Raw genomic sequence first — 27,293 nt, 5'->3', positions numbered from 1 at the left:
ATAGCTTACAGCTTGAAAAATACTGTGTTAGGATATATGCATGATGTATATTCAAGATAAATTGCTTGGAGTTCAAAAACTATAAGTCTTTGGAAGTTTTGCCTCATGGGGATTATAACACTATGAAAATAATTATATTTTGGAAATAGTATAAAGTTTAATGAGAGAAAATACCAAACCATAACCCTATTGCTCTTTTCTGTAGTTCCTCCTGCTTTCATCCCAGTGGTATGTACCAATAACACAGAGCAAGGACAACTCCAAGATTGCTTTTCCGATTTGTGACTTAGACCCTGGAGTAGAAGGCAAAACTGCCTGCATTTTTCTTCAGCAGTGTGTTTGGCTGGTCTAGACTATCCAGAGGAATTACAATGATGGAGCAATCAGAAGAAGTGATTCATCTTTAACAGTACACCAGAGAGAATGGAAGCCTCCATCTTATTTAACATTACCTCTACAATGTACATGCTGTTAGGTGCAGGAGCAAGAAAATCAAAACTAGACCATATTCCCTGCTTCCAAGGTAGGTTACGATGAAGGAGACATCCAACAAATACACTAAACATCAATTATGTGCAGAGAATTATTCTGGGGATACAGTAGTGAACAAGACCGAACTATACCCTGCCCTCAAGGAGCTTAAATTCTCATGGGGAAGATAGATAATAATTATGTTTTTAAAAGGACTTTAGACATTGTTAAGTACAGTTATGAAATGGACTGATGCAACAGGTAGTGATTGTGGTGGAGGAGGGTCTCTAAGAGGTGTCCTTTGCATTAACACTAGAAGGATGAAAAGAAAGCAACATTCTAGGCAGAAGGAACAAGTGCCAACACACTGAAAAAAGAATAATCCAGATGTGTTAGAGGGTTAGTTATTGAGTTGCAGCGATAGTGAATTAGAGGATCTGGAGCACAGCAGTGTGGGTGGTGTACCCAATAGCAGCAAAGGGAAAGGAGATGAGGTGCAAAGGGCAGGCAGCGTCCAGACCACATAGCCTCGTAAAAAGAGTTTGGGTCTCATTCTAGTTATGATAATGAGAAGCCCTTAGAAGGTTTTATGCAAAGGAGGTGAGCGATGTGCTTTCATTTAACCTTTAGAAATAAGCAATCACACTGGTTGCCATAAAGATGAATTGAGGTGGGCGAGTGGGGTGGAAAGGAAGGGTTGAAACTACTAGCAGTCACCTTGGTAAGAGATGAAGGCAATTGAGACCAGATTTTTAGCAATGGAAATTGTAAGAATTGGTCAGATTCAGCACATACTTGCAGGCAGAGCTGAGAAGACTTACTGATGAATTTGGTGTGGATTGTGAGGGGAAGAGGAGAGGATGATGACAAAATTTGCAGCTGAGGAATTGATTGGCTAGTGTTGCCTTTTACTGAGATAGGAGTAGATTTGGGGAAAATAAGCAATCATGTTTTAGCCATGCTAACTTCAATCTCTGAAGCATCCAACTTGAGATACAAAAAATGCAGTTATAGTTAAAAATCTGGAGTTCGGAGAAGAGGTAAGGGCTACAGATACAGATTAGGGACTCATCAGTGTACTCATAGTATTTAATGCCCTGAGACTGGATGAGATCACTAAGCTCTGAAAGTGAGGATAGAGAGAAGTCGTTGTCTAAACAATGTGCCCTCGAGTACACATGGAGGTCAGGAGGAAAAGGATAGCTCAGCAAAAGAGACTAAGAAGAGCAACAAGTGATGTAGGAGGTTGCAAAATTGAGGGAGTGGTATTTCCAGTTCTGAGGAGGATGCAGTAGGTCATGACAGGCTAGTGCTACTCTGTGATAACTGGGGTGAGGGGGATCATTGCAAAAGTCATATTCAAAGTCACTGGAGAACTGTGGAAGCAATGAGACTAAATCAAAATTCCAGAGGGGAAAGAGCCATTTCTAGATGAGCTGATGATCCTGGCTATTTTAATCTCTGAAAGTATTTGTCAATTCTGGGTATGGGCTGAGAATTGGGCTCTACCCAGGGGAAAGGGTTCATGTAAGGGGGAAGAGAAACTAGCAGAGGTTTTCATGGTCATGTGGGATTGGCAGGAGAAGCCCCAAACATATGGCTGGTGTTCCACCACGGGGCATCTGCTGGAGTGGTGCCCCAGCTGGGGTAATGCTGGAAGCTGAGAAACTGAGATGGAGCCTTTTAAAGGTTTAGTGACACCTCTCATAGTCCTTAGGGGAGAAAGTCCTGCTAGCGGGAAGGACTTTTCACACACACACAATTAGTCTACCCTCAAGACATTTGCTATTTTATGAATCTGTGTGGGGCAGGAGGACAGTGATCTAAATTCAAAACCTCCAGGGGCCAACTTGACTCTCCATTTTTCTCAGCTGAGGAGACAGATCTTCCAGGCTCTTAGTCAAAAGCCTGCAGGGGTGGGCTGATTCTACAAAATTGCAAACTGGCTCAATGCCTGATTGAATTGAGGTAATCAGTCTCTAATTCTCTCTACCTAGCAGAGAAATGAAGATCTTTCTCTGATAACTATCATTTGTAGTCTCTATGGTTATTGTATATATGATGCTTGGCATACAATAAAAAAAATTACTAGAATGCAAGAAAATATGACAAATAAGAGAAAACATAAACAGAAGCAGACCCCTAGTTAATCCAGATAATAGATTTAACAAACAAGGAATTTATGATGAGTGTATTAAATAAAATAGAGAAAAGATGGACAAAATGGATAAAAACATGGAGAATTTCAATAGAATATTGGAATCTATGAAAAGAATAAAATGAATAACCTAGAACTGAAAGATACCATATCTAAAATTAACTTATTTGGATGGATTGAACAATGTACTGGACACAGCAGTAGTTGGGACTAGTGAATAGGTCAATAGAAAATATCCAAGCTGAGGCAAAGAGAGAAATAAGTATGGAAAAATAAAGCAGATAATAAAAGGCATTTGGGACATAGTCAAGAGTAAATATTATAATAGGAATCCCAGAAGGAGAGGAAAGAGAGAACAGGGTAGAAGTAACATTTGAAGAGATAGTGTCTAGAATTTTCCCAAACTGATGAAAGACATTAACCCACAAATTTAGGAAGCTCAGGGAAACACCAAGGGGAATAGAAAACTATACCCTGGATATATTATGCTCAAACTATTAAAAATGAAAGACAAAGAAATTCTTTAATCAGAATAAAAAGGACACATTAGTTTCGGAAGCACATTAATGAGACTTATGGGTGACTTTTCTATAGAAACTATGGAACCAGAAGACAATAGAATTACATCCCTGAGGTGCTGAAAATCAAAATAAAAGTTAAAAAAAAAACCCTACCATCCTAGAATTCTATTCCAGTGACTATATCCTATAAACTTTCAGGTTAAAGACTTTTCAGACAAAATTTGAGAAAATTACTAGAAGACAAGCTCTACAGAAAATACTAAAAGTTCTACAGACTGAAGGAAAATGATCCTAGAAGAAAGCATGAAATGACAGAAAGAATGACAAGCACCAGAAAGGTATGGGAATATATAAAAGAATATTGACTATTTGAAACAATAATATAATAATGCTTTGTGGGGTTCTTAACATACACAGAAATAAAATACGTGACAATATTAGCCCAAAGATTGGGATTGGGTGTTAAACTGTTGTAACGTTCATTCAGACAGTACTAGACTCTAATAAGTTGAGGATACATATTGAAGTTTCTAATTCTTCCCCCAATCCAAGTGGGGGAAAAAAAGAATGTATATTTTAAAAGCTAATAGTACAATAAATACAGAATAGATTTGGAAAATCACCATTTTTCAACCACCACAATAGTAATTAATTCAAGCAAGAATCATTAATGGATGCTAAAGCAAGGGAAGGAAAGTTTGATGAGAACAGTATATTTACAAGGCCTAACAGTTTTTTCCCCACAAATTATGATACACTGAGCGGACACAAGATTACCTAGTTAATATTCCTGCCAAAAAATAATCTGAATCTAATCATGAGGAAGTATTCTACATTGAGAAATGTTCTACAAAATACATGTCCTGTACTTTTCAAAAATGTCAAGACCATGAAAGACAATTATTCCAGATTAAAGGAGACTAAAGAGACATGTCAACAAAATGCAATGCATGTCCTTGATCAGATCCTGGACTCAGGGAAATCTGCTTTACAGGACATTATAGAGACAATTGGTTAAATGTGAATAAGAGCAATGCTCCTCAGTTTGTGATAGAGTCACATCCCAATAAACCTATCATAAGTCAAAAATACTGTAAGTTGAAAATGTATTTAATACCCCAATGAACTGATCATAAAGTCAAAAAATCATAATTTGAACCATTATAAGTCCAGATGCTCCTTAACTTACAATGAGGTTATATCCCAATAAATGCATAATAAAATTGAAAAAATCATTAAGTTGAACCATCATAAGTTTGGGACTATCTGTATTAAACAGTATTGCATCTGTAAAATGTCCTAATTTCAGTAATTGCACTGTGGTTGCATAAGTGGATATCTGTGTTCCTGGGAAGTACACACTGAAGTATTTTGGGACACAGGGTCCTGATTTCTGCAACTCAATGGCTCCAGGGTTCAGAAGAAAGTACAAGGAAAAAGCAAATGTGGAGAAATGTTAACAAATAGTGGGTCTGGGTGAAGGGTATATGGAGTTCTTCTGTACTATTCTTACTACTTTTCCATAAGTATGAAATTATTTCAAAATAAAAGTTTTTTTTTTAAAAAAAAAGCTAATGGGGGATAAAATACAGTGATAGAAAATACTTGAGTAACCCAAAGGAAGGCAGGTAACAGAAATAAAGGAATAAAAAACAGATGGACAAAGATAAAACAACTAGCAAGATTGTAGGACTTAAACCCAATTATATTAGTAATTACATAATTTATAAATACTAATTTTCATAATAATTATATTGCTAATAAATACAGTAAATGTAAATTGGATAAATATTTCAATTAAGTGACAAAGATTATCGGACTATTAAAAAACAAGACCCAAAATACATGTTATTTACAAGACACACATTATGGTCATGTGCCCTATAACAACATTTCAGTCAACAACAGACTACATATATGACGGTTGTTCCATAGATTATATTGTTACTGTACCTTTTCTATGTTTAAATATGTTTAGATATACAAATACTTACCGTTACAGTTGCCTACAGCATTCAGTATTGTAACATGCTGTCCAGGTCTGTAGCCTGGGAGCAACACGCTATGCCATATAGTCTAGGGGTGTAATGGGCTGGGCCATCTAGGTTTGTGCAAGTGCACTCTGTGGTGTTCACACAAGGACAAAATCACCTAACGACACATTTCTCAGGATGTATCTCCGTCATTAAGTCATGATCATATAAAGGCACAGGTAGGTTGAAAAAGAAAGGATGAAAAAAGATATACTATACAAATGTTAATAAAAAGTAATAAGGGAGTGGTCAACGATGTCTAAAGATGCAGAAAAATCTAGCAAGATAGAGATAACTGACTCTGGCAATAATTACATCATTGCGACCTTGTTAAAAGTCATTGCAATGAAGAGTTGGGGACAAATGCCCAGGTAAAGAAGGCTGAGAGAATGGGAAGTGAGGTTTTGGAACCAGAGAATAAAGACAATTCAGAATGTTTTACTGTAAAGGGGAGTAGAGTGGGACCTGGGGTCAAGAAAGGTTTCATCAAATGTGCAGGAAAGAAGGGGGGATATATGAGATTGAATTCAAGTAAGTGAGCATATTTGGTGTTGAACTGGGAAATCTAAACTAGACCAAAAAGGAAATAAGGACTTGAGTGGAATGATTAGTGAAAAGTGGCAGGGTTAGAAGTCTGCATGAGATCAGAGAATTGCACGAGTCGGTAAGGATAAAAGGTGATTGTGTTATGGAACAGGATATTTGAAACTAGATGTGTGGATGTGGTACAGTTATTGGTGATGACAATAACTTGGAGATGACCATATGATTTGATAGTTGAGACAGAAAAAAAGACAATTGGAACTAACATAGTCATTTAGAAATCAGGGTGTTAAATCAACTGTGTGGAAGTTAAAGTTGCCAGGAATGATCAACAGGAATAATGGTAGATTCAGGTGCTAAAATCATCAGTGCATAAATGGAGTGATGGGAATATCTGAGCACAGTCCTTTAAATGAGAGCAAGAGGTTTGAATACATATGCACATCAGTAACCCAAGAAGATAAGCATGGAAGTAGCCAACCATACATTGGCTTTTAGAGTTATGGTGCCCAAGAATGTTTTAAAGGATTTCCCCCAACAGCTTGGTCCATGCTAAGGAGTATTTATTACAGCTGTTCTGGTACCAGGGTGGCTCAGTAAACCAGGGGATGACAGAAAGGGAAGAGAGATGACTAAAAATCAAGCTTGTGTGACTACAGTGATGGAAACATCTTCAGTAGAGAACACTGCAGATGCATTAGTTCCTAAGGGAATGTATGAGCTTGGTTTTGAGTATTCTGTTGCCTTTTTCTCACTTGTATGTCTGAAATTTGGACTTAACTATTAACATGTTTATTTTGCATCTTCAAAAATGGTTGAAATTTGAAGGGAATTCATTATAGATCAGAGAACTAAAACATTTGCCCCTGTTAATAAGGCTTTTTCTGAACTGTTTAGTCTCACAAAGATGAATTTGATGTTCTGCCAAATAGGTGAGCATTTTCAGTAATTTGTGATCTTTCACAAAATGAAAATTATTGGAAAGTAAATATTTTCTTTCCCATTTCCAAGATAATCAGAGAAGAGAGAACTTGCCATGTTACCAGACAGTGGAATATTTTGTTGAGTAATATACAGAATTAAGTCTGGCACTGTAGCACCTTCCATATCAATGGATGCTGAAATGAGAGAATGAGACATACTGAGTATGTCTATGAAAGTCTTGTAATGATAATCTCTCTCTCCTAAAGGCATCCCACACTTTTCTTTTTTTCAAATAAAAAATAAGCACTATTTGAAAACTGGTAGACCTTTATTCCCATTTTACTGGAAAGGAAACAAAGAACATGAACAATTTACCTATCAGTCAGAAAAGCAGTGTTCTATAACTCAAAACAAGTGTTTACTAAGAGCTGTAAATTACTTAAACTGGAGATTTCAGTGGGATTTTTAGCAGTAAATAAATTACTCAACTCCTTAGTTACAGAACATTCAAGGCATATAAAAGTGTTTCTACACAGCGTAACTGTAATGTAACCAAGGGTTTACAATTCAAATACCAAAGCTGCAAACCATTTAGGGGATCATAAATTACATATTTTGTACACGTTCAAAAAGATTTCAGCTGGGATTATTTATTTTCAAAGCACGACTTCTTTAAATGATCATATTCATTAGCCTGCCATCTAGAAAGCATTAAGCATTTATTTGTAGAATGAACAAATGAGCAAGTTTTCTAATGTTATGAAGTACAATATAGTCCTTCATTTAATGTTTCCTTTAATTTATTCACAGAATATCAGGCTCATTGTCTATGACTGCTTGCATTTGGAATTTATTATCACTGAGTAGGAGTTCTCCAACAGTGTAATAACAGACCGAGTGATGCCCACTTCCAGCCGTGTCAGCTGGGGGAGTACTTAGTACTTTCAAAGTTGTTTGATGGAGAGACACAGGCTCATTTTACCGGCGTTCGGGAGAAAGGAGAAACAGCCTCCTCTCACCTTATTAAAAATAGAGATTTTTAAAAATCTCCAATGTATTTCTTTGAACTATGGAATCTCAAAAGAGGAAGTAGCCATAGGCGGAGAATCCTTCTAGGTTTTGAGCTCATTCTTTTTCCAGGTGGCCCACTCTATTCTCGGATTGGCTTAATTGGAGAAACCCTTCTCCTGAGCCAAAAGCTGCCTCCCCCAATTCCGTCCCGCCGGCCTCTCTGCTCCGGAGACTCCCGGGCCAGCGACCACCTCCTCCTGCAGTCAGTCAGGACCGCACCGGTCCGCGGCAGAGCCAGACTTCTCCTCCTCCTCGGCGACGCACAGACGGGAGCGCGGCGTCCGGCCCCCGGCCCCCAGCAGCCGCCCGGTCCGCGTCCACGCTGCTCGGAGCCCCCGGTTTGTGTGGCCCTGTTATTTATTCCGCTGAAGAACCGCCGCACAACGCCACCTCCAAACAAGTCTGAAGGCGTTTCGGGGGAGATGTTGGGGACTCTGGTGAGTACACGTCATAAGTGGCAAAATGTTTTAATTCCCGGAGGCAAAGGGTGCGGAGGGGCCGCTCTGTGTCTGCGGACCCGGGCGGCGCCCCCTCGGTCCGCGGAGGAACGCCGCAGGGGCTTCTTGCGCCAAGGCAGGTCTCGGGACCCCGCGCGGGCTGGGGGCCGGGCGCCGCGGGGGCGGGCGGATGACGAGGCGCGGGGGCGTGAGCCTGGGAGGCGGCGGGTCCGAGCGTCGCTGGCACGGCGGGCTCCGCGGGCTCCCTCGCAGGCCGGCGGGCGCGGCGCGAGGCGGCGGCGGGGCCGGCGCGGGCATGGCGCGCACGGGGGTAAGCGGCGCGGCGGCGTCACAGGCACTCGCAGCCAGCCGCGCAGCAGCCCGGCATGCACACGCACACGTGCACGCGCGCCCCGCACCCGCCCCAAGCACGCCCCTCGGCTCGGGGCGGCGGCGGCGGCGGGGGCCGGGGACGCGCGGGCCGGCGCCGAGCGGGGCCCCGGGGCCCCCGCGGGCGGCGAGCCGGCGGGGAGGGCGCTCGGGGACCCGTCCGCGCGGCACCCATCCTCCGGGCCGGCCTCACGGGCTACGAGGCGATGGGAGGCGCCCACCGGCTCCAGACGCCGCGGGCGGGGCGCGGGCGGGGTCCTCCGGCGCGCGGGCGCTGAGCGCGGCCTGTCCCGCAGGTCTGGATGCTGGTGGCCGGCTTCCTGCTGGCGCTGCCGCCCGGCCGGGCCGCGGGCGCCCTGAGGGCGGGCAGGCGCCCGGCGCGGCCGCGGGGCTGTGCGGACCGGCCCGAGGAGCTCCTGGAGCAGCTGTACGGGCGGCTGGCGGTCGGCGTGCTCGGCGCCTTCCACCACACGCTGCAGCTGGGGCCGCGCGAGCAGGCGCGCAACGCGAGCTGCCCGGCAGGGGGCAGGCCCGCCGACCGCCGCTTCCGGCCGCCCACCAACCTGCGCAGCGTGTCGCCCTGGGCCTACAGGTGAGCGGGGCGCGCGCGGGCCGGGGGAGGGCGGGGCGATATGGGGAGGTGGGCGGGGCAAATGGGCGGGGCGGCGCTGGGTGGGTGGATAGCAGTGAGGGGGCGTGGCTAAGTGGGGGCGGGTCGGGTCGATGGAGAGCCTGAGTTGGGAGTTGGGGGCCGTTGGTGACCACAAAGGTCACCTCCATGACCTCCCCTGAAGGATTCCTGCTCCCCTTGTTTACCCTTCCATTATTTCATATGCACACATGTCTGGAACACCTATTCTTTGCCAGGGCTAAATGGCTTACACAAGGCACTAGCCAAGTGATCTTTTAGTAATTCCCGTAGCATCTTGCCCCGAGGCCCGTGGAAGTCTGAAACGGACTGGGCAGCGCGCACGTTTGTGGGCAGCAGTTTGTGGGCAGCACCGACGTTCTCGAGCGCCGTGTGGCCAGAGCCTGCGGGGCACGGAGCCGGGAGCACTCTCTGAGCCTGCGTAGCTTCCGGGCCAGGGGAGGAGTGGGAATGTTTGGGAAGGAAACCGTAATACCTAGCCGAACGCGATGTGAAAAGTTTCCAGCGTGTGGTGGCTTAAAGCTGAGGTGGGGAGATAACATTTTAGAGGATCGAGATGACATTTGGAATGCACCGTGGCGAGTGGGCAAGATTTTCGGCTTGGCCTGGTGGAGAGGTCCTTTCAGAAGAAAGGACCAGCCTGCAAGCAGGGAAGGCTGGGAGTGTCCTCAGCAGGGACTGTGCCCGTTCCTGCCCTTGAGGGAAAGGCCCACAGCCTAGCAGGGGCGTCCTGAGGAGCCAGCCAGCTACCGCAGTCAAGGACAAGAGCAGTACTGAGGGAAGGGACAGCTTATGGCAGGGGAAGGAAGGCGGGTGTTTGCCTGTGGTGAGGGTGTCAGCCCAGGCTGGAGGCAAGCCCAGGAGCTCGATCAGGGCCTCCTCCGCAGTGCTCACGGTTTGCTGCTTATCCAGTGGATGCTTTTTGATCAAGGAAGCTGTGTGAAGCCACTTTGCATTTTGGGAGGGTATTTTAGGGTGGGGGATGGGCTGGACAGTGCAGTGTTCGGAGCAAAAGGCAGAGAGGGTCTCAACTCTGCGGTGGTGCAGAGAAGGGGAGGCTTGGCTCAGTGTGAAAGACACGAGTTAAAGAAGTACAGGGTGTTTGTTTTTCCACTCTTTAAATACTTCCCTTAGGATAATGGTCTCCAATTCCATCCAGATTGTTGCAAAAGGCAGCAGTCCCCAACCTTTTTGGCACCAGGGACCAGTATTCAGGGAAGACAGTTTTTGCAGGGACAGGGGGTGGGGGGTGGGGACTTGGGGGTGGAGCTCAGGGGGTGATGCGACCTGAGCAATGGGGAGTGGCTGCAAATACCGATGAAGCTTCACTCACTCGCTGCTCACCTCTTGCTGTGCGCCTGGTTCCTAAGTTTCATGGAAGACAATTTTATGAGGGGGAGGGGGCGAGGCTCTGCAGCCTGGTCCTTAACAGTCTGCATACCGGGGTTGGGGACCACAGGCAAAAGGCATTAAGTCATCCTTCTTTGTGGCTGAGTAGTATTCTGTGGTATACATATGCCACATTTTGTTAATCCACTCATGAATTGATGGGCAGTAGTATAAAAGCAATCCATGTAAACAAAACAAAGTATACTATAATTAAGAATTTTACTTTATTGGTTAAGCTTTCAGGGACCAGCTTAAATCCCCTACTCTTGCTGTAAAAAAAGAAAAAGTACACGGCCGGCACCGTGGCTCACACCTGTAATCCTAGCACTCTGGAAGGCTGAGGTGGGTGGATCACTTGAGCTCAGGAGTTCGAGACCAGCCTGAGCAAGAGCAAGACCTTGTTTCTACAAAAGGTACAGTAAGCTATGATGATGCTACTGCACTCTAGCTGGGGTGACAGCGAGACCTTGTCTCAAAAAAAAAAGGGACAGGATTTAGTGGGTCACTGATTCTGTGTGGGAGCGAGGGAAGAGGGTACAAAACATGTCGTGGGTCAAGGCTTTAGTCACAGTGCTAAGGGGACAGTCAGAGAAAGTGCACAGATTTTGCCTAAAATGCATCTGGGCTCCCCCAAGTCTCCCCGCTTTGGCTGTGGGTAGGGGGCTTCCCTTTACTCAGCGCCAGGCAGAAACCCAGGCCTGTCCTGGGAAGCAGACGTGTAGGGCCTCCCTCCCCCGAGTTTGATGTGGCAGAGCCACGGGGATGTCAGGCTGGGACCCCTCCTGCCCCTCTCACTCCTCTCCTTCAGCTGGTGCTGCAGGACACACCATTGGGACCATTCATTCTGGTGGCTTCATTCTCTTGCTCTTCCTCTCTCTTCCCATTCCCAGGACCCAAAAGTGTGGGCTGTGGTATTGTCCTTCCTCCCACCTCATGGTATGCCTTTGACGTGCTACAGAGGATTAAAGGCTCTTGGGACTCTCAGGACTACAGTCTGGCCTCTCTGGACAGAAGCTGCTGCCTCTGATCTCTCTGTAGCAAAATCTCACCTCCCCAGACAGGTGCAGGCGTCCTCCGGGCTAGGCCGAAGGCACAGAGTGCCACACAGCAGTGAGCTGCAGGCCCCCGTTATGCATGTCTCCCATGTTTCTGGCTTGGTCGTTGAGATGGCACTTAAGCAAAATGGGGAAACAGAATTAGGTGCAAGTGTTTGGGAAGGAAAGAGTGAGTTATTATAGTATCGAGCCTGTTGGGTTTTACCTGCCTGAGGGGCCTACAGGTGATAGTGACCAGCAGCCATGGAAGTGGGTGTCTGAGCGCAGGGGAGTGCGGGGCTGGAGGGCAAATAGGGAGTCAGCAGCAGGAAGTTTAACTGAGATGCCCTTGCTGCAGACTGACGGCTGTGCCTCCCCAGGCAGGACCTGGGAGCAGCAGGAGGAGGGAGTGACAGAGGGATGTTCCAGAGGAGAAGGATACACAGGGTTGGGGGTCAGGGGGGACCCAGTCTGGGCTGCCCGGCTCTGCCAGCTGTGGAGCCACAGTGCCAGGTGGTCCCAGGAGCGGGAGCAGGAGCTGCAGCTGCATCAGGTGTGCTTAAGGTGTCATGTGTGTCATTTCTCATACTATTTAGCAACAGTAATGAGATTGCTCCCCGTGGGCTAATGGAGGCCGGGTGGCTTGCACTCCCTGAAGGAAAGACGGCCTTCAGGGGACAAGTGCTGGGCCAGGACTCCAGACTGCTGGCCACTAAAGCTGGCCCTGCCTTGTCTCTTGCCAGGAGACCCCTCTCTGCCCTCGTCCCCTCATCCCTCTCATCACCTCTCACCACTTCCTGGGTTATTGGAAAGATTAGAAAAAGTGAGGCCCGTGGAAATGCAGCCCGGGTGGAAGAGCGCTCACCGGCAGGCTGGTCAGCACAGGGTTCGAGTGGTGTTTCCAAAGGCACGACAGTCGGGCTCTGGGAAGCGGGCTGCAGGCGGGCAGTACTGCTGGGCACAGGAAGGATCACTGGAGGTGGATGAGACAGGTTTTACAATGGACGCTGGGCTATGTAGGCTGTCCATATCCCTGGGGAGAGAGTTGGATCATTCAGTAAATGGCATTGGAACAGCCTGGACCTCACTCCTATACGAAAATAAATTCCAGATGATTTGAAGATTTAAATGTAAAAAATAAAACCACAAAACCAGAGAAAAACACAAGCAATGATATTTATAATCTTGGAGTGGAGGAGGCCTATTTAGCAACTCACAGTCCCCAAAAGTCATAAAAGGCGAGATTGAGAAATACACTTACGTAATTATGCACCATTTCTTCTTGGGAAAATAAAATAAGAAAAATACAAGGGCAGACTGGGAAAAAATGGTTGCAACTCCTATCACAAAGGGTTCAGGGCTCATTTCCTAAAGAGCTCCTACAAACCAGTCAGAAAAAGATCAATGATGTGTTGGAAAGATGAGCTAAAGTCAGGGACCTGTCCCGGGAAAGGTCAAGTGACTCAGATGTTTGACACGTGAAGAGACGCTAACTAAAGGCATAAGTGAAATGCATGTTAAGACTATGCTGAAAACCTCACCCCCCCCCTTTTTTTGGCACCCAGCAGTCTACGTTGGCAAAGGTGTGAGGAAAAAGACATTTTCATCCAGTAGAGGGATGTGAATCAACATAACTTTTATGGAGGGCAACTGGGTATTGACTATCAAAATTTTAAATTCACACACCCTTTGACCCAGCAAATCCACTTACCAGTATTTCTCCTACAGACACCCTTGCCCTTGTGCCACATGGTACGTGTATCGGGATATGTGCCCACTGCTGCGACAGCCAGGGACTGGGGCCACTGAACAGATAGGCAGCGCGTTAGATAAAATATGCTGCTGTAAGGAACAGTGGGGCAGCCTGAAGGCAGCTGAGTAGATCAGTCACCAACATAAGAGGGAAGTGTGTGCAGCATGCTGCCATTTCTGTGTTAAAAGAGAAACTACAACATAATTACATATGATAACATGGTATTTTAAATGTCTACACATATACACACATGGACAACTTTGGAACGTGGTTATCATGGCACCTCCCATGAGGGGGTCTGGGAGGCTGGGATCAGAGTGGGGGAGGAGACCTACTTTTCACTCTTGTATCTTTTGAATTTTCTGCCATGTGCATGTATTACTTTTTTCAAAGACATTTGGATTTTTAAGTTGAAAGCAGAAAGCAAAATCCCCCAACAATGAGAAAAAGTAGATACTGAAGAAGCTTCAGCTTGTAACAGCAGCTGTGGACATACCAAGAGCACAGGTGTGAAGGGAACCCTTTGCTCTTAAAGGCTGTTAGACTTATGGAAGAGGCAGTATAGACCTCTGGGTGGCATGTTCAGAGCCCCTGTGACTCCACAGCGGGCTGGGCCACAGGCGAAGAGCCCCAGGCTGGAGAGATTATGGCATTGGCCCCAGGTGACTGGCAGAAAGTGGCAGAGTCAGGATGTAATTGTGGGCCTCCCTGTCGCCAGCCAGCCATGCTCCAGCCCAGTGTGCTGTTAGAAAAGCAACATTCACCTTCCAGAATATAAAAATATTTTCTCATTTACTTTGTGGCATAATGTTTGTTTCTCTTTAGCTTTAAAAACAAAATGCCAAAAATAAAATCAATTGGATTGGTTAGTAAGTTTTTTAAAGCCAAATGGATATATTAAGAAATTTATTGTAAGAACAGAGGTTTATTAAAGTTTCAAGATACACAGCATTCATTTTTGATGAAACCCCAAAGATAAACACCTACCAGAACTCTAAAATAATAATCTTTAATGGTTTATATTTTTCAATTTTTGGTAGTAGTCAAAGGATAACTTTAGGATGTGCCTAGTGCACAAAATTTCCTTTTTAGGTTTTGTTACTTTTTTATTTAATTCTTTTCCACCACAGAATTTAAGAGGCTACACCTCAGTTTAGTTTGCAATAAACAGGGCTGTGGATGGCGGTAAGGGCAAGGGCGCAAATGGCGAGGGAAACAAGGAAACAGGATGGGGTGGCTTCTTTCGTTCTCTGCTGCTGTAGCAGAGCACCACGGATGGGGTAATTTAGAAAGAACAGAAATTTATTTGGCTCACAGCTCTGGAGGCTAGAAAGTCCAAGGGTGAGGGTCGTCCCATGGTGGAAGGCAAAAGGTGACAGTGAGTGCACGAGGCAGAGAGGGAACGGGACAAACGCACCTTTATATCAGGAGCCCACTGCTGGGACTCATGAGGACAGAGCCCTTGTGGCCCAGTCACCACTTCAAGGCCCCACCTCCCCGTACTGTGACAACAGCAATTAAGCTTTCAACTCATATGAGTTTTGGGGGGACCCTTTCAAACCATTGCAGGGAATGTAGGCGAGGAAGGAGGACAGGGGACCGGGAGGTTGAATGACTTAAACGTAGGGACATCAGGCCGCCGCGGAGTCTGAGGAGGCGGCGAGACCAGCAGCAGCAGGCGGGAGCGGGCGCAGCCGGGGTGCCCCGATCCTTCAGGGTCAGACCGGAGCGGGCGCCGAGGGAAACCCGTGCTTCCCCGAGAACCCAGGCTACCAGAACTTTGAGCAGGTGACATTTGGGAAGAGGGGAAACCAGAAGAAAGTAAGTTTCCTTCAGGGATTTCATCTGAAACGCGCACAGCAGCCGTGTGTGGACACGAGTTGGTAATAGCGAGGGATTGAAAGTCACCTGAACGCCCACCGGCAGGCAGCTGGTCGGATGAAACACGACACAGCTGTGAAGGCGGAGGCGGCGCCACGCGGCCCTGAGAGCCACCGGCTTCCCGTGGGCCCGTCGCGACGGCGGCCGGGCGCCCCTCGCTGGCAGACCCTCGCCGCGGCTTAGCGGTGCCGCAGTGGGCGCTGTTTCGTCAGGAAAGGTCGGGTTTCCCACAGGGGTGTTTCTGCAGAGCCTCCCTCCTGCCCGGAGGAGGAGCTGACCCAGACATCCCGTTTCCGGCGTGGGCTGCCCGCCAATTACCCCACTTTCCCGATGCAGAAACCCAGGGCCGCGGCCGTTCGCCAGGCCTCGCCGAGGCGGTGCCCGTCACTGTCTCCCTAGCCTGTCTTCAAAAGCGTCGTCACGAGAAGTCGGGGGCGCAGCGGTGGAGCGTGTGGCCCTCCGAGAGCACCCCCCAGTCCCCTGGCGCGCCCCGCCGGCCGGCGCCCTGAGAACCGGCCCGAGGCCGCCCGGGCTCGGCCTGCAGCGGCCGCCGCGGCCGACAGGGGGCAGCGCCGCGCCGGCGGGACCCCGCGCGGTCTCGGGGACTTGGGGCGCGGCTTCTATTCATTCTTTCTGTGTAACGCTTTTCCGTAGTAAGTTCGCTTTTTCCTGGGTCCCTGCCTGCACGCTGTGGGTCCTTCTAATGACTTGAAAGCTAACAAACCTTGCTGTTTTCAAGGGCTGTCGGGGCCAGTAGGTTAGCACGGTGCCGTGCCTTTCTGCACCGTCTCACGGTGGTGGCGCCCCGCCGAGAAAACAAGGCAGAGGGGGAGAAAGGGACGCTAAGAGAGAAAAGGAGAGAAGGTGAAGGGCTGCCTGGCTCAGTCACAGCGTGGCGGGTGGGACGTTGTTCATTGTCATTTATTGTTGGAGAAAAGGAGGCATTCACTGTTTAAAGCAGCTTATTTAAGAAGTGTTGGGATTTACCCCCAGACATATTTTCATGTATAGGTGACCTTGAATTGGCCAAATCCCTGCACAGACTCACCCTCTGTCCCCAACTTCTCAAAATAGAGCAGGCTCTACTGCACCTATCACTGTCCCATGAGGCAAAAATAAAAGCATTGTTGCGGAGCATTGTCATGGGATTAAAGTCTCTCTTCTGAAAGTAGATACGTTCGTTTTGCTTTGATGGTTATTTTCCCTAACTGCCTGGGTTTTACTTTAGCATTCTTACAGTAGCCAGGGACGATGGTACTGTGTCATTCCATCAGCACCTCTTTCAGAGGCCCTCACCTGAAAACCCGTGCGCGCCCTCAGTGCCAGCACAGGGCTTTGGGCCAGTCCAGGAGGTTCCCCACATGCCATGAAGTGAAATTCCTTATGTGTCTGTCTTCCAGAAATGACACATGAAAAATTGGCAATGAGTACACCACTCACTAAATTAATAAGAGGTCAAAGAGAAAATAACCTACCAGGACCTCTTCCGGAATTAAAGAGTCTAGGCTGATGTTGTGATAGCAACTATTCCTCACAACCGGTGTGTGGTGACAGCTGACTCACTGGGGGCCAGGTGGGCCCAAGGATAGCCACTGCAGAGCCCGCTGGAACCCAGCTTCCCCTGGACAAAGTTCCGCCACCCCCTGGGCATGAGTTGTGTTTTTCCTTTGAAGACATGCTTCTCAGCTGCACTGAATGTGTGGCATTTGCCATGACAAAAGGTTAAAACCCTTCGAGAAATTTGGGCTCTCATTCTCATTTCTCTTTCTCTTTTTCTCTTTCAAAACTTTTTTTTTCTGAATTATCTTCCAAATTCTGTCTCAAAGCATCAGTCTTTCCTCTTCCTGGATCTCCGAGATGAACAGATTTTACACAGAATAGATGGATTTCTGGTTGTAGCTTTACCACTTACCAAGCCCTGGCTAGTTGCTACGCAGCCACAAACCACAGCCCCGAGTCTGTTGTCACTGTGCAGGGCAGTGCAGGCCCCGGGGCTAGCCCAGCAGAGCTGGAAGACGCCACCCTGCCATTGCCTCCATTTCCTCGCCAGTGAGAGGAGGGCGAGCAGGCCGGGCCCTCTCACTCCCAGTAGCCCTGAGCTGGCTTGGTTGGCAGGAGAGCCGGATGGTTCTGGAGCCTGTCCCCATGGCTCGGCTTCAGGACTGACCTTGATGCCAAGTTCAGGATCACACCAAAGTCAACCTTAGTCCCATGATGGCAGCAGGACTGACCCCTAGTTCTCCTTGGTCAGGGAAGCTGTGGGGATCAGAGCAGGTCAGGCCTCACTGCAATCCCAGGCTGATTTTTCCATGTCCTCTCTCATGAGAAATGCATGACTGATGTTTTCTTGTAGGGGCCAGAAAAGCATTTTTCAGAGCTTCTTGGCAGCACGTATCGAAGATCTTTGGCTCCCTACAGCCTTAGCAAATGGAAGGAGGGTGGGGCTGATGGACCCGCTGGCCAGGGCTTTCCAGCAGAGGGAAGCTGTTTGTGGTCTCCAGTTTCTCCCTGGTCGGCCAACAGCTCTCTCTCCCCAGGCCTTGCTGCTGAGCATGGTGCACGGCCCTGCCCTTTCCCCTGCAGTCTCATCACTGTCCCCTCCCAGCTGCACAGCTTGTTCCAAAGGGAAAAGAAGAGATCGGAAGGTTAACACAAACCCCTGTCTTAGTGACTCGTTTCTTCTCTGAAACGTAGAGACCAACTGGCCTATGCCAAGGCTCTCTATTAGAGATATCTGGGGAAGTTTTAAAAACTACCCCCCCCCTACACACACACACACACTCTAGAGTAATTCATTCAGAATCTCTGGGGATGGGGGAACAGCAATCACTGTTTTTTAAAAGCTCACTTGTGTGCCTCCAAGGAAGCTATTCTATTAGCAATGCTAATTGCTTATTGGGTCATTAATGGCTTCCTGCACTAATCAGATATAGAAGCTGGGAAAGTCCTGGGCTAGTATGGTCATGACATTCACGCATACTTGTGAAAATGCAATCACCCCATTGCTGTCAGCTACAGTCAGTACAGACTAACCAAGGGCTCCCTGCCCTTTAGAGATGATGCCTAATGTTGACTGTGCAGCCAGGAATCGGTTTCTGTTGACGCATCTGAATCAGTGATTCCCCATTTAAATGGGCACAATGGATGGCCTGGACAGCTTGTCAGTAGCATTGGAGCTTGTTGCTCAGTGGGTGTGGTGTGAAGTCTCAGAACCTGCATTTTTGACAAGAACTCTGCATGGTTCTGATGCAGGTGGCCAGACCTAAGCTTTGGAAATCTTGTTTATGCCGCCTTCTTGTGATTTTCAGCAGAGTCTCAGCTCTTGGAAAGGGAGGCTGTGTGTCCCTCAGCATCCCCAGTGGCCTGCCAGGTGTCTTGGTGTTCCCATAGTTGTGTAATGTCTTGAGATCAGCTGGAGTGAGTCCACCCCCTCATTCTTCAAAATTGTCTTGACTATTCTTGGCCCTTTTCTCTCTATGAATTTGAGGATCAGCTTGCCAGATTCTCAGAGAAATCTTTCTGGAATTTGGCTAGAATTGCACTGATTTTATAGATTAATTGGGGTAATTTTCTAAGACCTTAGAGGCTCGATGCCAGTGTCTGTGCTGAGCGTAAAACATTGATTAAAATGTCACATCATGGGGGGGGGGGCTGGTAAACTCACAACTAATGGACGCAGTGAGCATTGTAGAGGGGAAGGGCGTGCCTCTAATCCTCGCTTGGGTGAGGCAAAGACATAAAATGTAACCAAAATGTTTGTACCCTCATAATATCCTGAAATAAAAAAAAAAAGTCACATCACCAGTCCTGCCCTCAGGGAGTATCCTGGCTGTCCGGTCTGTCTCCTGCACTGTGCAAAGAACGAGGCAGGGAGGGCGATTTGCCCAAGGTCACTGGTTGGTGACTAAGTTGGACCAAAACATTAGGCCCAGGACTCTTACTGGCTCCATCCTGCCTTTGTAAGGAAGTCTGTTGGGTTGAACTCGTTGACCTTCAGGTCTGGTGAACCCTGCTTTTCAGGCAGGTTTGTCTCCACTTAACACTTGTCAATACTGTGGGTTTCCAGTGAAGAATAGGGAAGGCATTTCCCCCTACTTTGTTCACGGGGTTGGGGTCTTCCAGTTGTGGTAAGAGAAAAACAATCCTACCCAGCCTCTGCTGCTTTGAAATTAATTTCAGGTTGTACAAAGCGGGAGGCCAAGACCCATCCAGGAGTCTGTGCCAGCTATACTTGGGCATCAGAGAGAAAACACATCAGGTGGCCGATGCCTCCCTTGGAATGTGCTCATTGTTTTCTGAGCTCCGGAACAGCTTGGAATTGTTTCCTACCACGTCTGGGCCCCAGGGGCAGGACTCTTTTTCTGTCTCTGCTGTCACTTACATTCCTCCAGGAGCTCGGTTTCCATCACCTCTAATCATCCCTAGAGGACTTGTCCTTTGTTCTTGGATTAAGCCACCTGTCACTCACTCAAGCCAAGCTTCCCACGTGGCTGGGACGCTTCTGAGATCTGTCAGAGGGGAAAACTTGATGTGTTTCAAGCATGTCCCCGTGCCAAGCTTCCACAGAGCAGCATGCAGAAAATGTGAAGACAAAAGAATTATTGCTCACAGGAGGCAAGGGGCCATGCCGAGTTCTTACTCAGTTGCATTTCCATGTTTGGTAAGAGAAAAGGTTCCCAGTTGGAGTTTCTGCTGTTTCATTTCCGTGGCAGCTTTCCTAGCTGATGTCCCCTCCACGCCCCAGGCCCGCGGCGCGCAGGAGGCTGGAGCGACAGTGCGCGCCCCTCCGGGGCCCCCTCGCCTGCACGGCGGCTCTTTCTGTTCTCCGGGGCATCCTGGGCGCCGGGTGGCAGAAGTGCTGTACCCGCCCTGGGAGCACGTTCCTGTGGTGAGACGAACCTGGTCTCAGCCCCACCGTTCGCAGTTTGCAGCCTGCCCCGCTCACGCCTTCACGGTCACCCGCGCTGGGCAGAGACGGGCAGGAGTCTCTGTCGGAGGCCTTAGCCCCGGGGCGGCGGTGGCGTTGGAGGCGCCAGTCCGGCCGCCTGGAGGGCTGGGGGATATTTCCAGTCGGATGAGCCTCCGACCCTCACCGCATCCACGCGCCTGTGAGTTTCGACTGCAAAACCAGCGGGGCGACGCCTGTTGCCGAACGACCCACGGGGTGGTGAGAGCCCCGCGGTTACTCCGCGCGGCCACAGGACGGGTCCCAGCTGATGGGAACGGAGAGGGCTGGGCGATGCCCTCAGCTCAAGCTCACAGTGCCAGTGAGGCAGCTGAGTCCAGCGAGGCTGGGCTGGGCCCACGTGCCCGTCCTTGTTCCCTGTGCTGCTTGCGGAAGCCCCTTTCCAAATGGACCCTCACCAGGTGGCTGCTCCAGCCCTCGCGGGTCCCAGGAGCTGAATGAAGGTCAAATCTAGACTCTGCCCTGGCCGCCAGGCGCCTGTGCCCCGCGGGGGTCCCGCCAGGTCTGCACCAACGGCACGCACACGCCCACGCGCTCACACTCGCACGACTCACGCCCACGCGCTCACACTCGCACGACTCACGCCCACGCGCTCACACTCGCACACGACTCACGCCCACGCGCTCACACTCGCACGACTCACGCCCGCGCGCTCACACTCGCACGACTCACGCCCGCGCGCTCACACTCGCACACGACTCACGCCCGCGCGCTCACACTCGCACGACTCACGCCCGCGCGCTCTCACTCGCACGACTCACGCCCGCGCGCTCACACTCGCAGGACTCACGCCCACGCGCTCACACTCGTACACGACTCACGCCCGCGCGCTCACACTCGCAGGACTCACGCCCACGCGCTCACACTCGCACGACTCACGCCCACGCGCTCACACTCGTACACGACTCACGCCCGCGCGCTCACACTCGCACGACTCACGCCCACGCGCTCACACTCGCACGACTCACGCCCGCGCGCTCACACTCGCACGACTCACGCCCGCGCGCTCACACTCGCACACGACTCACGCCCGCGCGCTCACACTCGCACACGACTCACGCCCGCGCGCTCACACTCGCACACGACTCACGCCCGCGCGCTCACACTCGCACACGACTCACGCCCACGCGCTCACACTCGCACGACTCGCCCGCGCGCTCACACTCGCACACGACTCACGCCCGCGCGCTCACACTCGCACACGACTCACGCCCACGCGCTCACACTCGCAGGACTCACGCCCACGCGCTCACACTCGCACGACTCGCCCACACGCTCACACTCGCACACGACTCACGCCCGCGCGCTCACACTCGCACACGACTCACGCCCACGCGCTCACACTCGCACACGACTCACGCCCGCGCGCTCACACTCGCACACGACTCACGCCCACGCGCTCACACTCGCACACGACTCACGCCCGCGCGCTCACACTCGCACACGACTCACGCCCACGCGCTCACACTCGCACACGACTCACGCCCACGCGCTCACACTCGCAGGACTCACGCCCACGCGCTCACACTCGCACGACTCGCCCACGCGCTCACACTCGCACACGACTCACGCCCGCGCGCTCACACTCGCACACGACTCACGCCCACGCGCTCACACTCGCACACGACTCACGCCCGCGCGCTCACACTCGCACACGACTCACGCCCGCGCGCTCACACTCGCACGACTCACGCCCACGCGCTCTCACTCGCACGACTCACGCCCACGTGCTCACACTCGCACACGACTCACGCCCACGCGCTCACACGACTCACGCCCACGGGCGCACACGCACACCACTCCAGCTACAGAGACCTACTGGCAGTTTCCCACCTGCCCTGGTCGTCTGCTTTCTGGCCCCAGCGTGTGTTGCCTCTTTCTGCTTGGAGCTCCCTCACCCTTCTTCCTAGCTAGGTGAAGCCCCCCCTTGTCCTTGGGCCCCTCGGGCGGCGGGCAGTGGTCTGTGCACTCGGTGCTACATCATCACAGCGCCTGCCTGGGAGCTCTAGAACTTTCCCCACGTTCACGCTCACACTGACCTGTGCGCCGCCAAGTGCAGGGACGCCCAGTGACCTTGCCAGCCTTCGCGCTCACTGGCCAGGGCGTCTCCAGAGGTGAGGACTCTGCCAAACGCAACCGCGGTACCGTTACCGCACCTGACAGTCAACGCTTCCTTAGCAGCTTTCAGTATTCAGTGGGGTCCAATCCCGGATTGTCCCATAAATGATTTTAAAACTTTTTAAAATTTTTTCCCTTTGTTTTTTGTATTTTTAACTTTGTTTTGAAATAATTTCAAACTAACAAAACTTGTGAAATTAGGACAAGGAATCCCCGTATACCCTTCTCCCAAGTTCCCCAAACCTCACTTCATGGAGTGAACATTGGCTCAACAGTGATGGAACCCGCAGGTCTGAATCAGAGCAGCCACGGACGCCCTTCTTCTGCCCCAGGATCCAGCACAGCTCACACATTGCCTCAAGTGGCCAATGACGTTGTGGAATGTCCCTCAGTTTGGGCTTGATACGTTTTTTTAAGCAACCACATAATTGATTGTCCAGACATAGACACTTGGCAGTGGAAGGTGCTTGATCTGTCATAACTGTACCAGGATGGCAGGGGTCCACCCCTCAGGACACCCTGTGTCCGGCAGTCTCCACCGTCTGACCAGCTCTTCCTGAAGGCTGGTGTGCCCCGTGTACCGCGCCCTTCTTCTCACTCCCTCGAATTGTCTTACGGAACCGTCTATCCTCTAACAATTAAAAACCCTCTACCTTCAGCCAAGATCTTCCCCTGGGGCTCCGGACCTTCTTCCACGCTTTTCCTAAAATTCCATCCGACCAGTCCCTCCCCTCTCTAGCACCCTTCCTGTGGCCTTCAGGGCCAAAGCCAGGCCCCCACAGTCCGGCTGCAAGGTCTCCAGCCTCATGGCTCTGGCCTTTCCTTCTGGCTCCACCCTGAGCTTTGACCTCTGCCCCAATGGCCTTCGTCCCTTCTTCACCTAGATAAATGCAGGCAGCATCCAGCTTTGCCAGCAGGCTCTGCGGTGGCCACGGCCTGGGGAAGCTCTCAGTGTTCACGGGCACATTTACCCCAGAATGAGTCCCTGGCCAGGAGGTGTGTCGTATATGTCCCCATCGCCTGGAACAGCACTCACACGTATTTGTTGGATGTATGTTGAAAGTGACTGGAAACATCATAAATCCTATTTGGGGGCTTATATTGAGCTCAGGCATGAAGGGCAGGAAACTGGTGCAGGCTGGGCTCTCCAACCAGCTCCTCCTCCTCCTCCTCCTCCTCTGTGGAAGGTCTGGAATGGTACATCAGGGCCTGAGGAGGCATCAACCCTGTCCTCACCCTTCCCTCTCAGGCAGGGCAGGCTTAGATCCCATGCAGTTCACCTGTTAGGAGCACATGGGGAGAGGAGTCGAATTTGAGGAGATTTATCAGATAATGACTTGAATTGGACCTTAAACTATGGCAAGGCTTCTTTGAGTTGATACGGGCTTGAGGAACAGGCCTCCCGAGCAAAGCTCGGCTGGGGGGCGTGCAGGGGCCGATCCACCTTGCGGTGCTGGAGTGCGGGGGCAGAGGGAGAGCTCGGGCGGCAGGACGCGGGGCAGGGGAGGTGCGGCCGCGCCTGGAGGCGTCTGAGGGCCAAGCAGCGGGTCTGGGTTTCCTGACAGGACCCCCAGTGTGCGGGGTGCTGGGCACACAGGAGGCTGGCGCCGCTGGGAAGGTGAGGGTGGACGGCTTACGCTCGCCCTGCTTCAAAGCTCCTGGTGGTGGAACTGAGGAAACAGTAGCCATGAGGAGCTTGAAAAGTATTTTTTCAACTATTTGTGTGCATATTGGAGGGGAGGCATGAATGGACAAAATCAGTTTTTGCTTTGGAGACAACTTGTACATTCTACAGGCCGTCCCCGCACCCTCTCCAATTCATTAGCCTTGGCCCTGGGCCCCTGCCTCTGTCCTGTCTTTGTGGAGCAGCATGGGAAGCAAGTCCAAGGGACAGTGCTTCCAGCAGGACCCTAGCCCAGGCTCCTGCTCCTGTCACCTCCCTCCCCTGGGCACCCTGACTGGAAGCCTTAGAGTCACTGCTGACTTCTCCTCTGATCTCATGCCCCACATTCAAACAGTGGCCAAGTACTTGGAAATGTCCCTCTGGGTTCCGTGTGTGAAGGGGAGGCTGGGCGTGGTCCTCCGGTGGTGTCCCCAGCAGGGGGTGCCCTGCCTCACAGGCTTCCTGGGCCCAGACCACCTCTTCAGGAAGCCCACCTGGGTCCTTCCTGCGGCCGCTCTGGCACGGAGCTGCCATTGCAGAAACTCCCGGCGGAGAGAAGCACCATGTCTAAGCCTCCCCGCCCAGGCATGCTTCCGCCCAGCAGTGTCTAAAGATGTCGGACCCAAACCAGAAAAGAAAACTGCGCCTTCCGGAGGCCACCGCGCCTCCCAGCCTCCCCAGGCCGCTGAGGCCGGCTCTTGACTCACTGACAGTCTCCCGGAGGAGGAAGCTCTTGGGCTGATCTAGCAGTTTGTCCCGTCCTCCTGTGAGGGTTGCTCTGGCTGTGCCTCCCCGCCAGACAGCATTGTCGCCGGCTCCCCCTTCTGCAGACCAGCCTGTCCCCCCACCCCCTGCCTCCCTGCCGCCGCCCGGTAGCCCACAGGCCAGGGACTTCTGCTGGCCCAGTTCTAGGGCTTAAAACCGCACGCATCTCAAGTTTTTCCGCGGTGGGCCCGGCCTGCGCGGGTCCTTCCCGGGCTGGGCTGGCACGTCACGTGCCTGCACAGGTGCGTCTGGCGCTTGGCGGGCTGGAGAAGCCGCGGGGGTGACTCAGATGTGAGGGTCTGTGGGGCTCCGCCGCGGAGAAGTAGGTTGGTCTGAGGACTGCACGTGTCACAGTGGACAGATTAATGCAGCCCCACAAGAAAGGGGAGACGGGCGGGACCCTGGGTTCCCCCAAGGCCCGCTGGCTTTGCGGGGCTGTGGCGGAGGGCGGCGTCCTGCCTGGGGCGCTGTCGCCTCCTCCCAGGGAGCCCCCGGCCCCCAGGACTCGTTGGCGCGGTGGCCGCAGGCGGCATGGGGGGCGCTGACCCTCGGTCTTGGCACCAGACCCGAGGGCAGCGAGACGGGAGGAGGCCTAGCCTGTACCTCGGGCGGCCGCGGCCCTTCGCGGGGGAAGGCACGTGGACCCTGGGGGCGGGCGGCCTCGGCCACGTGTGGCCTTCTGCACAGGTGCCCGCGGCTGCCTTTGCTGGTGGCGCCGCGGTGGCGGTGTCTCCCCGGCGGCCAGGCCCTCGGGGTCTGGCTCAGTTCAGTGGGCACCTGTCATGCACACGCAGGTTGCAAAGGTGTCATCTGTCTACTCAGAGCAGCCGAGGCTCTAAAAGCAGTTTCGGGGCGGCTCAAGCACGGCTGACAGCGCTGTCTTCGCCAAGAGTCCGGGGCTTAGATCAGGGATTCGCCCACCCGAGGAGGGTCGGGGTAGGTAGGGGCGCCGGGCCCACCCTCGTCCCCGTTCCCTTTAATCCGTGATGGCCACAGATGCCTCCACCCATGTTTCCGTGGTCTCAGAAGCAAACCTCTCCGAGGCTGCCTTTTCCGGTGCGGTGTCCCAGCTGCCCAAGCACAGACTCAACGCGTGCTCTCTCCCGCAGGATCTCCTACGACCCCGCCAGGTACCCCAAGTACCTGCCCGAGGCCTACTGCCTGTGCCGCGGCTGCCTGACCGGGCTGTTCGGCGAGGAGGACTTCCGCTTCCGCAGCGCGCCGGTGTACGTGCCCGCCGTCGTGCTGCGCCGCACGGCCGCCTGCGCCGGGGGCCGCGCGGTCTACGCCGAGGACTACGTCACCGTCCCGGTGGGCTGCACCTGCGTCCCCGAGCCCGAGAAGGACGCGGAGAGCATCAACTCCAGCATCGACAAACAGGCCGCCAAGCTGCTGCTCGGCCCCAACGACGAGCCCGCCCGGCCCTGAGCCCGCTCGTGCCCGGGCTCCCGAAGGGGCGTCGCCGGCACCAGACTCGAGGCCTGGCTTTCCACCCAGCAGTTATTAGGGTCAGCCGACGCGGGCATGTCCCTGGCTTGCTTTTTAGGCTAACGTGGGTAGAGTCGTTGACAGCTGATGGGAGGTGACCGGGCATGGGCACCCTGCGGGCGGCCCGCGCCAGGCCGGGTTGGGCACAGTCCCCCGCGCTCCTCGCGGACGACCCGGCTGAGCCGCCCAGCGTGTGGCTCCCACGACTGGGCGCTCTGAGGGGGAGATGGAGGCGTACGTGCTTTTTAAAGAATTTTTTTTTAAGTAGAGCAACTATACCCACTTTTTAACTCAACTGTTTTTTGAATAGAGGCAGAAACTATTTTTATATTAGCAATTTAGAGCAACTGTATTAAAACTTTTACTTGACATATAAACATTTTATAAGCATTCCGTTTTCCTTCCCGTGGTAGAATTTTTTAGACGCATCATTGGAATCCTCGATGAACTCTTTCTAGCTGGCAGCGTGGCCTGGGTCTCTGAATTCAGCCTCTCACCCATGGCTGAGGACGCCGAAATGGACACGCGTGAATGGGACCGACGATTGTTTCCACTGAGGGTCTTCAGAGGCCACCAGGTGAATGAACGGGCTGCACAGGCAGCTCATGCGATCCCAGAATGGGCTAAGAAGTCCAGAAATCTCAAACTTGCTTTTAGTTATCAGTACATAAATGGTCTCAGACTTACACAATCTAAATTTTTGTTTTTTTCAGTTTTGAAGGCCACTGGGGCCAATTTGTGAATAAGAGGTGATGAGATAAATAAGAGGTGGAATGTGACATCTTTGCCAATTCTTAGGAACAATCCAAGCAAGTAATGGCTTAGTTGTAAGGGTTTTGGATTAGGCCGAATATGAGGAGAGAGTGGGCCAATTTGGAATTTCCAGAGATCAATACTGTGGCTTCTTTTTCTACCAATTGCAATGTGAGCTAAGTCCTTACTCTTTTCTTTAGGTTGAAAGTCTGTCCTTGAACACAATTATCTGTAAAATTATTAGACGTTCTTTTTAAATCATTAAACAATTATTATAGGTGAAGGA

General features: G+C 51.2%; 1 protein-coding gene across 3 annotated transcripts; it reads left to right on the top strand.

Annotated features, from left to right (window-relative positions):
- The first annotated feature begins 28 nt into the window (after window positions 1-28).
- On the top strand, window positions 29-27,293 carry IL17D (interleukin 17D). Of its 3 annotated transcripts, XR_006739018.1 has the most exons (5): window positions 29-523; window positions 3,349-3,488; window positions 7,791-8,158; window positions 25,876-26,831; window positions 26,968-27,293. XR_006739018.1 is itself a non-coding variant. In XM_045567682.1 (4 exons), exons 3-4 carry the CDS (start codon window positions 8,144-8,146, stop codon window positions 26,350-26,352), a joined length of 492 nt encoding a protein of 163 aa, XP_045423638.1. In that variant the 5' UTR covers window positions 29-523; window positions 3,349-3,488; window positions 7,791-8,143; the 3' UTR covers window positions 26,353-27,293. The 3 variants fall into 3 exon arrangements, 2 of the variants coding, with proteins under 2 accessions (XP_045423638.1, XP_045423637.1); XM_045567682.1 differs by having other exon boundaries at window positions 25,876-27,293; XM_045567681.1 differs by lacking the exons at window positions 29-523; window positions 3,349-3,488; window positions 7,791-8,158; window positions 26,968-27,293 and adding an exon at window positions 8,842-9,140 and having other exon boundaries at window positions 25,876-26,282.

This window comes from Lemur catta, chromosome 13 (assembly GCF_020740605.2).
Source record: "Lemur catta isolate mLemCat1 chromosome 13, mLemCat1.pri, whole genome shotgun sequence".
Classification (NCBI taxonomy): Eukaryota; Metazoa; Chordata; class Mammalia; order Primates; family Lemuridae; genus Lemur; species Lemur catta.
This window is presented reverse-complemented; position numbering and strand designations above follow the sequence as displayed.